The sequence below is a fragment of the Xyrauchen texanus genome, chromosome 4, assembly GCF_025860055.1.
Source record: "Xyrauchen texanus isolate HMW12.3.18 chromosome 4, RBS_HiC_50CHRs, whole genome shotgun sequence".
Lineage (NCBI taxonomy): Eukaryota > Metazoa > Chordata > Actinopteri > Cypriniformes > Catostomidae > Xyrauchen > Xyrauchen texanus.
The window spans coordinates 16,845,271-16,860,455 of NC_068279.1; the positions used below are offsets into that span (position 1 = coordinate 16,845,271).

Consider the following 15,185-nt stretch of genomic DNA (forward strand, 5'->3'; position numbering starts at 1 on the left):
GAGGAACGTACATTTCATCAAGTCTTTCTGCTCTCCTGATCTGGAATATCTCATGCTTCTGTGTCGACCATTCTGGCTACCGAGGGAATTCACAGTGGTCATAATCACTGCTGTGTACATCCCCCCCACAAGCCGACACAGACCGGGCACTCGGGGAACTGTATGGGTGTATAAGTGAGCAGGAAACCGCGCGCCCTGAGGCTGTGTTCATTGTTACCGGGGACTTTAACAAAGCCAACTTCAAAACAATCGCTCCAAAATACCACCAACACATAAAGTTCAACACACGAGGGGACCGGGTTTTAGATCATTGTTACTCTCCTTTCCGAGAAGGCTACAAATCCTTCCCCCGCCCCCCATTTGGCAAATCATACCACTCTTCCGTTCTGCTTTTGCCCGCTTATAGGCAGAAGCTGAAACGGGAAGCACCCACCCTCAGAACGATCCAGTGCTGGTCGGACCAATCAGACTCTGCGCTACAAGACTGTTTTGATCACGTGGACTGGGAGATGTTCCATCCGCCTCTGATGACGACATCGAGGTTTACGCTGACAGCGTAACGTGTTTCATCAGGAAGTGCGTAGAGGATGTTGTTCCGACCAAAACAATACGGATATACCCCAATCAGAAACCATGGGTTAATGGCGAGGTTCGCGCGGCACTCAATGCGCGGTCCTCCGCTTTTAATTCTTCTAACACGGAGGAGCGTAAACAAGCCAGTTATGCCCTCCGTAACACTATCAGTGAAGCCAAACGCCAGTACAGGCACAAACTTGAAGGTCAGTTCAACACCACTGACTCTAGAAGTATGTGGCAGGGAATTAATACCATCACGGGCTACAAAAGGAATAAAGACTCCGCTGTGAACACCGCTGCATCTCTCCCAGACGAACTTAATACATTTTATGCTCGTTTCGAGGACAACACCACCGCCCTCGTAGAGAGAGCACTCGCGGCTGACACTACAGAGGTTGATTCACTCTCCGTCTCTGTTGTGGATGTAACCCGATCCTTCCGACGGGTGAACATTCGTAAAGCTGCGGGTCCAGCCATTCCGGCCATTCCGGGCCGCGTCATCAGAGTGTGCGCGAATCAACTGGCTGGTGTTTTTACTGATATTTACTGATATTTTCAATCTGTCCCTCTCCCTGTCTGTAGTCCCCACATGCTTCAAAACATCAACCATTGTGCCTGTACCGAAGCAAGCCACAATCACTTGCTTAAATGACTGGCGTCCTGTTGCTCTGACCCCCATCATCAGCAAATGCTTTGAGAGGTTAATCAGAGATCATATCTGCTCTGTTCTGCCCCCCTCTTTGGACCCATTGCAGTTTGCCTACCGCAACAACCGCTCCACTGATGATGCCATTGCATCTACACTACACACTGCTCTCTCCCATCTGGAAAAAAGGAACACATGTGAGAATGCTGTTTGTTGACTACAGCTCAGCATTCAACACCATAGTGCCCTCCAAGCTTGATATGAAACTCCGGGCTCTGGGCTTAAACAGCTCGCTGTACAGCTGGATCCTGGATTTCCTGTCAGGCAGACGTCAGGTGGTTAGAATGGGCAGCAACATCTCATCACTGACCCTCAACACTGGAGCCCTGCAGGGCTGTGTTCTCAGCCCCCTACTGTATTCACTGTACACACATGACTGTGTGGCAACACATAGCTCCAATGCCATCATTAAGTTTGCTGACGATACGACGGTGGTAGGTCTGATCACTGACAATGATGAAAGAGCCTACAGAGAGGAGGTGCACACTCTTGACACGCTGGTGTCAGGAGCACAACCTCTCCCTCAACGTCAGTAAAACCAAGGAGCTTGTGGTGGATTTCAGGAGGAAAGACGGAGAACACAGCCCCATCACCATCAATGGAGCACCAGTAGAGAGAGTCAGCAGTTTCAAGTTCTTCGGTGTCCACATCACTGAAGAACTCACATGGTCCGTCCACACTGAGGCCGTTGTGAAGAAGCCTCACCAGCGCCTCTTCTTCCTGAGACGTCTGAGGAAGTTTGGAATGAACCAACACATCCTCACACGGTTCTACACCAGCACTGTAGAGAGCATCCTGACTGGCTGCATCACTGCCTGGTATGGCAATAGCACCACCCACAACTGCAAAGCCCTGCAAAGGGTGGTGCGAACTGCCAGAAACATCATCAGAGGTGAGCTTCCCTCCCTCCAGGACATATACACTAGGCGGTGTGTGAAAAAAGCTCGGAGGATCATCAGAGACTCCAGCCACCCAAGTCATGGGCTGTTCTCACTGCTACCATCAGGCAGGCGGTATCGCAGCATCAAGACCCGCACCAGCCGACTACATGACAGCTTCTTTCCCCAAGCAGTCAGACTGTTGAACACTTGATCTATCACGATCAATAATTAGCACTGCACTTTATTAACCTATAATCTCACACTGGACTGTCAACATATTCACCTCAATATACTACTTCATATATATATATTTCATATACTCCTTACTTATTGTATTGTATATTGTGTATTGTATATTGTGTGTATTGTTTACTGTACATTGTATATAATTATTGTGTTGTGTAAGTATGTGTACATTTGATTTGTAAATTGTTTTGTGTAAGTATGTTGTTTACTGTAATTGGTATATGTCTCGTCACTGTCATGACTGCTATGTTGCTCGGAACTGCACACAAGAATTTCACCTACTGTTGCACTTGTGTACATGGTAGTCTGACAATAAAGTGATTTGATTTGAGAATGGGGAAAAAATTTGATATCAGTGATTTGGACCGTGGCATGATTGTTGGTGCCAGATGGGCTGGTTTGAGTATTTCTGATGTTAATATAATACCTGATTCACTGCTGTGAAGTTAGCATGTCCTGCCTCTGACTCCTAGTACTACATGTCATAAATTATTTGGGATTTATAAAATGTTAGGTTAGTTGAGCTGTGTACTCTGTGTCGAGACTGTCCAGGTGCAGATATACTCTGTTGTGCACCAGGCTTCACATAAAAACACTTCCACAGTATCACTGCACTATTTACATGGTAAATGAGCCTTTTCTAATTGAAAAATCATTGACTCCTCTCTTGTTCTGGCCAGGCTGGTCTCTTTATCGATAGAAAAGTCAAGAGCACCAATGCCACGGCAGCAGACCCACGTGAATACCGCTGTTTGGACAACACCGCCAGGTGAGCCAACATGCTGGAGAGTATCAATAAATCTAGATCTGCCTATAAAGAAATCATCGCTTTCATTTTCTTTTCATATACTTTTCGTGCATTGGTCAAGTCTGTTCTTTTCATTCGTGATTTATAAATAAATTGACATTGTATTGACATATCTCCCAAAACAGAGTTTCTGCCAAACTCCGCAGAATATATGGTATGCTGGGGCAGAGCTCTGGGTTGGGTTGAACCAGCTGTGCAGAAGTTCTCACTTAAGTTGAGATGTAAATTTCACACAAAGGGCTTAGTAACTACAAGTTAGTTTGTAAAGTCAGTGCTGAATTTAGTTGCACCACCTGTTTTAAGGCTATACTTAACTAGTAGGTCGTAAGCTCTCCGTAAAGATATGCATTAATATGGTGTTTTTCTTTTATTGATCCAATAAACAGCCTTCAAATTTGTACACAGCCGTGAATTTCAGTTTGATCTCGTTCGAACCTTGTTTGCTCGTATCTGTCAGCTGTAATAAATTATATCCCCATTGAAATACATAATAAAACAAGATTTCAATCATGATATATTTAACTTATGTAAATAACAATATTCAATAACTGTATCTAAAATGGAAAAGGGACAATAAATAAATAATTAGTAATACAACAGGCTGGAAAAATAGACATTTATTCAATTTAACATGTTGACGCTCATTGAACCCACCCATGGGTTTGACTTTACTTTGCTTATATGAGCTCACATTTACTATATAGTGTGCTTTTAAAAATTGTTCATAATGTTTACATCTGTATAATTTGTCAACATTATTAACTCTTTTTTTTTTTTTTGACTAGACTATATAGTAAATGTGAACTAATTTAAGCAAAGTAAACTCAAACACATGGGTGGATTCAATGAGCATCAACAATATCTATTTCATATATGTTAAAACTTTTGTACATAGGAAAGTGCACAGTTAAATCGGTTTCATGCTGAAAACCGCGTTTTTACATAAAGTTTTCGCCCATAAATATAAACAAGCGTAAATTCCAACATCATCATATATGTCGAAAGGACTGAAGCCTGTCAACCAAAACATTTGCACATTGATGTCACTAAATTAGTCTGCTTTTTTATTCCAATCGTTACTCCTGGCCGGAGGCTTCCTTAAATATTTAGTTTATACATAGGGTTACATTCTACCTATGTTTAATGGTGCAACACTCACATATTTATTAGTGCGTAAATTGTGTCTTAGTGTCCATTTATGCCACAACTAGGCTAAGTTGTAACATACACATAGCTGGTGCAACCGGCCTCTGACCACATAAATCACACTATAAATACACTGTGTCAGAGTTTGTGTATGCTGTCAATGTATTTATGTCATTTCTTATTTCAGATTCCATTACAGTAATCTGAGTCAGAGATATCCCTTCATATGGAAGTTTAAATAGTCCAGTGTGTCTGTAAGGGCTAAGTATTGGCACTGATTTCCAGATTTGATTAGATTTTTATTCACATGGCCTCGTTTCAATTTCAGTTCCAATTTGAACCAATTCAAAATCAGTTCAGATAAGAATATTTTAATTACATACACATGCATTTAGGTTTGATTGCACTGGATTCATGGTGCCAGCTCCTGCATTTGTCCATTCATTTATTTTAAAAAACAGTGTTGGTAAACAAAATATCTGTAGAGAGCAAGTTCATCAGAAATTCTGCACATCTGCAGAACAGAAAGTCAGTTACAAATCATCTCTCATCCACAGAAAATATATATGTGTGGGTGTGTGTGTGTGTGTGTGTGTGTGTGTGTGTGTGTGTGTATGAATGAATGAATGAATGAGAGATGATTTGATATTTAATAGTTCAGTGTGGTGCCTCATTGTTTGTGGGAGGTGCAATCTGACAACCTAATCTCAACTTTCTTGCTCATTAATTAATTAATTCTCACTCTGTCTCAGGTTCAGGCCTCATGAGAACTCTGATCCAAACAGGCCGCGAGTGTCCGCTCTCATCGACAAACTCATCTCCTTTAAGAACAATGATCTGGGGGCCTGGATCCGAGGAGGTGACATCATTATACGAAACTCTGGGTAAGGGACACAACCTCATCATTCAAGACCCATGTTTTTGAGAAACACATTACATAAAGTAAATACACCAATTGTTCTGATTATTATATTACTTTTCTGATAGATTTGCAGACAATGGTGTTGGACTCTCATTTGCAAGGTACTGTGTCATTTTATTGTTTATGTGAGCCTGTGCATATGTGCAGGCACGTTCTTGTTGTGTGTGTGGCTAGCTGCAGGCATATTAATTTAAGAAAACACCACTTTGTTCTGCAAACGCAATCCGATCTGGCAAATATGTGCAAGTGTGTGAACTTGTCTGGGCTAGTGTTCTACATCAGATTATCAGAAAATTAATGAAGCAAGTGTTTACACTCTCTTTGTTCTCCTCAATGCAGTGATGGCAGCTACCCTAAAGATGAGGGCTCCAGTCAGGAGGTCTCCCAGTCTCTGTTTGTTGGTGAAAGCAGAAATCGGGGCACCAACGGAGGGCAAAATAAATACTGGGGCATCAGTGGAGTGGACGGAAAGATGAGGACTCTTCCAAGAAACAAGTACGAGACAAAGAAAGGAAAAAAGAGAGATAATAATGTTAATATAACATTTAAACTATAATATTATGAATGATGATGAACTGTGATGTGAACTGTGATGAACTAGTAGGGATCATGGTGCCTTCTGTAGGATATGAGAAGCTGAATTTGCTAGTTAAACAGTAATCTTAATGTACAATAAGTCTCTAGTTAAGAAAAATCCTACATGAGTGTGTACATGAGTTTTTATCATAATTTAGAAATGATCCTAATGGGATCAAATACAAATCCTCTAAGAATCAAATGAGATCCAATTGGATAAACTGACATTTTGAAAAAATAAGCTTAAAAATAATTTTCTGTTTATTCAGTAGGTTTATTTATTCTCATTGGATCCTTTTAGGATTTAATATAGGATAAGGATATCCCTTTAGGATAAGAATCCTGTACACATTTCTTAACAATGTATTTAACTAGATAAAACTCTTTGATTTGATCCTCTGAAAGGCATATGCTTTTTTCTTAGGACGTTTCCAATTAGAGGTTTTCAGATAAATGATGGTCCAGTGAGGATCATAAACAGCACATATCGAGCCTTCAGCTCGACAGCAGAGCGCTATACCATGGCTGTGGGTTTCAGCCTGAAAAACATCTGGCAACTGACACCCAGAAATAGCCTGTCCTTTCTCGCCTTCCACCCGAGTGTGAGTGCACACATACACACAAGAATTGGAAACTCTTCAAATACCCTCCGACACTATACTGTGGCTACTAACTCTTGTGTAACACAGTCATTACTCCGTTTAATTGTTACTGTGAATAGATGTTCAAAACTGCAGAAAATAGTTTTTTATATTGTTTTTCAGTTATATATTTACAATATATGTTACAATAAGTTGTCTGTTAATTGATCTCAATTTTTTGCCACTTGTGTTACCTTGTAATAGTGACCTTTTCCTCTGAAGCCAAGATCCACCCCTAAACAATAGAAGACTTTGCTGGCCCATCTGTTTATTCATTCCTGATTTGCCAGTACCTGCACTACCTCCTCTGGTGCAGAGTTATGTTGAAATATGTCCTTGTTCTGGCAGCTGGCAGTTCGCATTTGCTAGAGGAAAGAATCAATAGAAAGGTCCTGGATGTGGTCAAGAGATGTTTAACTTATTATGTCTAAAAGGCACATTGTTGGTTCTAGGTGCAGTGTCAATTCAGATGTTTTTTTCCCTATCAAAGCTTAGTATGTGTTACTTACTTTCAGGCTAGGCTTTTACATACCTCCATGGTTAATTTTGTTATTCATGATCACTGATCTTCTTTTCATCATCCAGGTGACTCAGAGAACGTTTTTTGGGCGCCCAGGCGAGTGGTTTGAGCAGAATGATCTGGACGGTGATAAAAACTCAATCTTTCATGACCTGGATGGTTCAATCTGCAATTACACAGACACGTACGTGGGGAGAGCCGACAACTTCCTGATTCGCCATCCTCAGTGTGTGGATGTTCCTCATTGGAATGGGGTTGTGTGTAGTGGCAAGTACTCTCAGGTAAAGACTGGCTCTCTAATTTTACCGTTGTATTTATGTCATCTTCATGTGGAGATGCACCCACTTAGCACTTTATTAGGAACATATTGGTCCTAATAAAGTGCCCAATGTGGTCATGAAAAATCAATAGTTCTCTTCGTGAAGGAGGAAGCAGAAACCGTGTAAACAATCGAACATGATTTTATTTTTCACACACTTTTCAGTGTTAACATAAAGCTTTTCTTTTCAGCATAACTCAACACACACATCCACAATGCTGCGTGTTTCTCTCTCTCTCTCTCTCCCTCCCCTCCGGCGGTCTGGATTGCCCTTTTATTCTCCACTCTTTCTGCAAACACAAAACAGCTGTTAGAGTGATTTCCCACAGGTGTCAATCCTTACCGTTCTGTCTCTCCCGACCTCGCACTCTGCAAACGTTGCTCGGCCACGGCCCATCACCACAGTTGTCTTCTATTGTTGTAGCCCATCCATTTCAAGGTTTAACGTGTTGTGCATTCTGAGATGCTATTCTGCTCTCTACGATTTAACAGTGGTTATCGGAGTTGCCGTAGCCTTTCTGTCAGCTCAAACCAGTCTGGCCATTCTCCGTTGACCCCTCTCATCAACAAGGCGTTTCCATCCGCAGAACTGCCGCTCACTGGATGTTTTTCTTTTTGTCACCATTCTGAGTAAATTCTAGAGACTGTTGTGCGTGAAAATCCCAGGAGATCAGCAGTTGCAGTGACCATAAACCAGACCATCTGGCACCAATAATCATGCCATGGTCAAAATAACTGAGATCACATTTTTTCCCCATTCTGATGGTGGATGTGAAAATTAACTGAAGCTCCTGACCCATATCTGCATGATTTTATGCATTGTACTGCTGCCACACAGATTTCCTATTAAAGTGCTCAGTGAGTGTATATCTCCTCAATTCTGTTCTCTTTAAAAACGTAAAGAATTATTTACTTCTGCTCCATACAGGTGTACTTACAGACACAGGGTGCATCTAATCTCAGCCTCTCCATTAGCAGAGATGAATACCCTGATAAGCCCATGGTGCTGAGAGGCATCAGAAGCCAGACAGCATCATCCCAGCAATACCAACCTGTTCTGATGATGGGCAAGAGCTACACGGTGCACTGGAATGGACCTGCACCGAGAGAAATAGTCCTTTCACTTATTAACTTTGACCAGTAAGCATGTACTCCTGTGATGCCTCACCATGAAGGCAGATGTTGCATTTGATGTATTTGTGTTGATGAAGTAACATACAGTAATGTTCCAATGTGTTTGTTTGACTGTGTTGCGGTGTAGGGGTGACTGGGCTCTGCTTGGTCTCTGCTACCCCAATGATACAATCTTCCAGATCACATCAGACATCTACAACAAGCAAAACAACAGCTTTGATGGCATAGAGGACTACAGCCCTGTTTCATCCATGTCAGATCTAGAGAAACGACAGCTGGATAGGAAGTTCTTTTTCGACAAAACTGTTGGGTAAGAATGAATATGTAAAATGTCAACATATTAAACTCAGAGTGAAGCTGTAGGGCTCTTGGGACCTAAACTGCTTAAATCCAATGAACAGAGTTCCCACGCATCCTGGAAAACCTGGAATTTTGTAATGCAGTTTTCTAGTCATGGAAAAATCATGGAGAATAAGAAAAATACCAAAATGTCCTGGAAAATAATTGTTTGTCCTGGAAAATATTGTAATTTATAGCTGTTGAATACAATGAATTAAAGTTTAACATGTACATTTTTATAAATTGCGAACTAATTGATATTTAATACAGCATAAACACTGGTGTGAAGTGTAGAACCGTTGTAATGTGTCCACCCGGAGTCATTACACCGATGCACATGCCACAGTGCCAGAGCCCTTTTATCAAGGGGAGACTACAAGCATAGAATAGAACAGCATAACGCGATGGTCCCATAGACATGGGCTGTAATGTCGTAACATGCTACTTGACTATTATGCTCTCTCCTATTATAGAGCTGCAGAGGTTGTTATCTCATTAAATAAAAGAATCTCTGACAATGCTTCCCTGTCAGTGATAAAAAATAGGGAGAAAAGAGCTCTTAGCACTATTTGATGTACAAAACATGCCCAGATGGGACTTGTGAAAAAATCAAGTATTTTTCAGCCTTTGTAAGTGTGTTTGTTTGCAAGCATTTTTCATGGTGAGTTCGACACAGGCATCGATGCTCTGACGTGAATCATGAACGCAGCTTCACGATTCCTGTAACAAAGCAGATAGCCACAGTCTACAGGCAGATTAATATTGTGGAGGATTCGTTTTTAAGGGATTTAATGCCCATTGCAATGAATATACAGCCTATGTGTGGACTAGTTCTTTCAATTAGTCAAACTCTTTTGGAAATTTTTAATGTTACTTGAAATGGTGATATAATAGTGCATTTCTATCTTTATATTGTGGAAGGCTTTGTTTGGAAATTTTTTATAAAGCAATATATTGCTATATATTGTTTAGGTTTCTTTCCTAAAATGGAAGTAAATAAATTTATATAAAACTATTTATATGTACTATAAAAAAAGAATCCAATGTTATGGTAAAACATTTATTAAATGTATTCTATTTTTATTTGATTAAAGTTTGAATTAATTCATTTGAGTAGACATCATTTTGACAATAAGACTAAATTAAACTGTTGAATATGGAATTCATAAAAAATAACCACAATATACAGCATGACCTCTCGTTGGTTTTTGCTTAAACGTTACACCGATCAGGCTCATAAAATGTCCTGGAAATGTCCTGGAAAATTGTGCCTGAAAAAGTGTGGGAACCCTGAATTAAGTCTTCTACACTTATGTATTTTGGTTTGTTTCTCCTATAATTTTCTCTTTAAGATCTGTATGGTCTATGAAAGTGTTTCTCAACTTATTATGTTTCAGAATCCAAATTTAGCATTTGAAGTCAGGTTAAACTTGGTTTAACACTAGTTAAAGGGATAGTTCACCCAAAAATTTAAATTCTCCCATCATTTAGTCACCCTCATGCCATCCCAGATGTTCATGACTTTCCTTCATCTGCTGAATTCAAATGAAGATATTTAGAAGAATTTCTTGGCTCTTTTGGTCCACACAATCCAAGTGAATGGGTGCCAAAAATTTGAAGCTCCAAAAATCAGCATAGAAGTAATCCATAAGACTCCAGTAGTCAAATCCATATCTTCAGAAGCTATATGATAGGTGTGGGTGAGAAACATGTCATTATTTATGTCTGTTTTTATTATTAGTTACCCTCCCTGCTCAGTCAACATTTACTTTAACTTTCTTCTTGTGTTTTTGGTGATTCACATTCTTCATGCACATCACCCCCTAATGAGCAGGGAGAAGAATATTAAGACTTAAATATGAATCCGTTTCTCATACATGTCTATCATATCACTTCTTAACATATGGATTACTTTTATAAAGCCTTTATGTACTTTTTGGAGCATCAAAATGTTGGCACCCATTCACTTGCATTGTATGGACCTACAGAGCTGAGATATTTTTCTAAAAATAATAATTTGTGTTCTGCAGAACAAAGTCATAAACATCTGGGATAGCATTAGGGTGAGTAAAATAAAGAATTTATATTTTGGGAGCACTTTTGGGACCACTGGAAAATAACATTACTCTTGTAATGATGTCATCATGTAAGGGCAATTTATTTACAGTGCATTCTGCATTTTATCATTGTGAGATATCAAGCCTGTGGTTAACTCATGACTTCCTCCAGCTTGGTATGGCTGTTTGTACAAGCACGACACAGACGAGACGGCCACAGCTACTGCTCCACCATGGGCTGTGAGAGAGTGAAGATCATCGCTACCGTTCGTGCCAACCAAAAGACACAGACATGCAACTGCACTGCCAGTGCCTACCCCAAATACAGCAAGACTGCCAATGCCATAGTGCCTATGCCAAAGCCAAACACAGAGACCTGCAGAGCCTGTGGGGCCTCACAGGTGAGCCGGGCCCAAGCTCGCTATGAATAGACAGGATAATTTGTGTATCTCCATTTGAATGAAGGGTAGAGAGGAACAGGCTTTAAACTGTGTGCCAGATCGACCGGCTGTCCATCTGCTGTCCTGACAAAGAGCCACTACCTTGCGTTTTCTTTGTATTTTCAATGTGGAGTCGTTAAACTGCCAGCAGTGAGTGATTTTTATTTTCCTTCCTTCAGTTTGCCTTCTCCAGCGATCCGTGGAACAGCTACCTCCAAACCCAGATCAAATCCCTCTGTGTACAAGAGGAACAGAGTGACACACAAGCCTATATCACTGTGAGTATGACTATTCAGTGCATTTATTTCAGCTTGGGAAAATAAACATTACTTGTGTTGACTCTTTTAGTAAGTAAATTGTAGCAATTGTCTTATTGCAATTGTAATTGTTAAAGGTATTATTCACCCAGAAATGAAAATTCTTTCATTTCCTCAACCTTATGTTTTTCCAAGCTCATGGAACACTAAAGAAGATGTTAAACAGAATGTTAGCCACAGACTACTGCCTAACATCTCCTTTTGTGTTCCATGGAAGAAGAAAGTCAGATGGGTTTGGAAAAATTATTTGGAATAATGAGAGAATTTTCATTTTTGGGTGAACTGTCACTTTAAGGCTGAATGAAAGCTCAAAGAAATGGTTCACCCAAAATTATAATTCTCTCATCATTTACTGACCTTCACTCAGCTGTATGACTTTCATTCTTCTGAAGAGAAAAAAATCAAGAAGAATATCTCAGCTCTGTAGGTCGATACAATGCAAGTGAATGGTAACCAAAACTTTGAAGCTCCAAAAAAAAAAAGACAGCATAAAAATAGTTATAGTGAAAAAGGAGTTATATTTGGTGTGTTTTCATCCAAAATAAATTGTATCACTTCACTTCATTGATTAAACTATTGGAATTGTATGGATTACTTTTATGCTGCCTGTGCTTTTTAGAGCTTCAAAGTTTTGGTCACCATTCACATTGCATTGTGTGGCCCTACAGAGCTGAGATATTCTTATAAAAAAATGTGTTTGTGCTCTGCAGAAGAAAGTCACACATCTGGGATGGTATGAGGATGAGTCAAGGATGAGAGAATGTTCATTTTTTGGTAAAATATCCTTTTAATGAAAGCTTCTTTCATATTGCAGATTTTTTTGAGGCAGTACAAAGAAATCATGGTTTGGCTGCCAAATAACTGTTATGAAGACCTATTTCCTTATTTTTCTGTCATATAGGTGAATGCAGAAAGATTTGACCTCAACCAGTCTGGGTTTCTCTTGGTTACTGTGGACGCATGCTCTGGACAAGTCACAAAGAGCTCATTGTTTCCCAAGATGGACTCTAAAATGGAACATTATTTCAAATCTGGAATTATGAAGAGGTTAGGGGTGAAAGTTGTAGTTTGGGGTTTAAGACTACATGTCAACAAGGTTGGGATAAGTTAGCATTTAGTAGTAGTTGTAGTAGTAGTAGTAGTAGTAGCAGTAGCTAATTGGGGATGCAGTGTGTTTAAGCAGGAGTAATGAGGTTAAGGACTGCATTTTAGGTACTGGGATGGGATCAGAGGTAGAGGCAACATGAAGAGACATTCTCACTAGCATTTTTTAAACCCACTATTTGACTGTTCTGTTTGGTTCCATGTAGATCAATTGTTCTTCTCGCCACAAGAGGTCAGCCTGCTGACATTGCTGCTGTTGCACAATATCTGGTCCCTTTGGGATCCGCTAAAGTGCCAGATCTTCAGAATAAAGGTAAGCACTTTTCTGTTTCATAAAAACTACAGTCTTTTAAAGTTCAGTTTTTTTTTTCTCTCCCTCTGATTGAGGTTAATTCTGATTTTGGTTGTCTTTTTGAATGTCTCTTTCCAGAGGCCATTGCTTTCTATGGGTTCCTCGGCCAGGGAGGTCTTTCACCACAGCCATGGGCTACTCTTTTATCCTGCCAAAGTGATGGGGTGCTGGGCTTACAGGAAAGGTTCATTCCTCTGTCCTTAGAGGAATATTCTTGTCCACCACAAAAAGACCCTCCTACGCGGATGGATCTAGAACTCCTGAGAAATTATCTTCGCCAAAAATGAGCCTTTACCAGATGTGAACAAACAACACAACCAATGAATGAATGAATGTGAACTTATTAACTGAATTTATTTTGTCAAAAGAAAGTGTTAGGATTAGTATTGTATTAAGCAAATGAATGTATTTGTGTCTGTTTGTGCCTTGTGTGGTTGGTCAAATGTTACAGCACAAATTGATGCACTTTTTTACAATACATGCAAAACACCTTTAATTCAAACTGCATACAAAATTGACAGGGCATGGTTAGAAATGTTGAAAATTCAATACCCCAAGTACAGCACAATACAGAACAGGACATTTGGTGATTGTTCCAACAATTTGCTTGTGTATTACTGCCGCATAAATGGTTCATTGTCTTTGATTAAACAGAAGAACACTGATTCTTTTTCAGGTTATTTATTCCTCTTATTTTTTTAATGGGGTATGTCACTATTTAATTGTGTCATATTGAAAGGGCTATTAACTCTCAAATTTCACTGCTGCTAACAGCAATGACTGTGCACTGTTTACTTTCACAGTAGATGATTTCAGGTAGTTAAGTGCTTTCAAGTGTTAGACTTCCATTATTCAGGTTTCATTCACAACATGAAGCTTTCAATACATGTTAAATATTTTCAGAAAAAAATAAACCATTGTCTGTTGTTAGGTAGCATATTTTAAAGGTGTTTAAACAGTTAGCAACTGAAATGGAAGATTTCTGTTTGTCATTGGGCTACTTTCTGTTTAACAGCGGAAATCCCACCAAACATTTATATGGCGTAAAATGGTAATGCCCATTAAAACTTGTCTGTCTTTATAGTGTTGCTTGAGAAATACAGTATAACATCCCATATGAAATGTAATCTTGTCATTATTGTGTTTGCTATGGAGGCCTTAGTGGTCCGGACATGACTGTTTTGATTTGAGATGAATTAGTTGCTTGTTAATAGTTTAAAAGATTTAATGGTAGTTGGAAAGTCTTTTGATACAATACACACAAATGGCCGTTGATTTTTGTAAAGTGTTAATTAAAGTGATGTAAAGATGCAGTTGTTCGTATATGTTTTTTTTCCCTCAGAAATGTTTTATTTGTAAATGTCAATTTCCCCTTTTGTACTTGCCAAGCATTGTGTCGTTATTTGATATTCTGAAATTCATATATTAAAAAGCTTTTAAAACACACATTAACATATCGTAGTCATTTATTGTTTTGCAATTTTATGGAAAAAACAATGAAAATGAGGAGGCGTGAAATTCGCATTAAAATGCAGCCTCTTAGAAAAACCACTAGAGGGCAAACTTTCATTACAGGTAATGGACATAGTTTAGAGCTGTCTGTTTAAGCGTATTTTTCCTCATTATATACACTCGGAGCACTTTATTGTACACTATATGAAATCTTGCTCTCAAAACAGCCTCAATTCTTCGTGGCATGGATTCCATAAGTTGGTGGAAACTTTCCTTTAAGATTCTGGTCAATGTTGACATGATTGCATCATGCAATTTCTACAGAATTGTCAGCTGCACATTTATGCTGCGAATCTCCCGTTCTACCACATCCCAAAGGTGTTTTGTTGGATTCTGTGAATGGGAAGGCCAATGAAGAACAGTGAACTCATTGTCATGTTCATGAAACCAGTCTGAGACGACTTTTGCTTAGTGGTGTGGTGCATTATTGTAACGTGAGGGTTCTGCATGTGGTGGTGGATCACTCCTTATGATAATAAACAACAGAATGGAGACGGAGGACTTTCTGAAGTAGTACTTTACTGAACACCGATCACAACTACAACACTTCCTTGTTCAGACCTTCCACGTGACTGAACTAACCAATCAG

General features: G+C 39.6%; 1 protein-coding gene across 1 annotated transcript in view; it reads left to right on the plus strand.

Moving 5' to 3' along the window:
* Positions 1 to 14,524, plus strand: part of LOC127641903 (cell surface hyaluronidase-like) — a 47,338-nt gene extending 32,814 nt beyond the window's left edge. Inside the window, exons 12-24 of the mRNA XM_052124708.1 lie at positions 3,090 to 3,178; positions 5,116 to 5,247; positions 5,351 to 5,386; positions 5,625 to 5,780; positions 6,286 to 6,463; positions 7,088 to 7,303; positions 8,270 to 8,481; positions 8,603 to 8,785; positions 11,044 to 11,272; positions 11,491 to 11,589; positions 12,530 to 12,675; positions 12,939 to 13,045; positions 13,163 to 14,524. Of these exons, the coding sequence (XP_051980668.1) occupies positions 3,090 to 3,178; positions 5,116 to 5,247; positions 5,351 to 5,386; positions 5,625 to 5,780; positions 6,286 to 6,463; positions 7,088 to 7,303; positions 8,270 to 8,481; positions 8,603 to 8,785; positions 11,044 to 11,272; positions 11,491 to 11,589; positions 12,530 to 12,675; positions 12,939 to 13,045; positions 13,163 to 13,371 (1,992 nt within the window). The 3' untranslated portion in view covers positions 13,372 to 14,524. The remainder of the gene's footprint in view (positions 1 to 3,089; positions 3,179 to 5,115; positions 5,248 to 5,350; positions 5,387 to 5,624; positions 5,781 to 6,285; positions 6,464 to 7,087; positions 7,304 to 8,269; positions 8,482 to 8,602; positions 8,786 to 11,043; positions 11,273 to 11,490; positions 11,590 to 12,529; positions 12,676 to 12,938; positions 13,046 to 13,162) is intronic.
* The last annotated feature ends 661 nt before the right edge of the window (positions 14,525 to 15,185 follow it).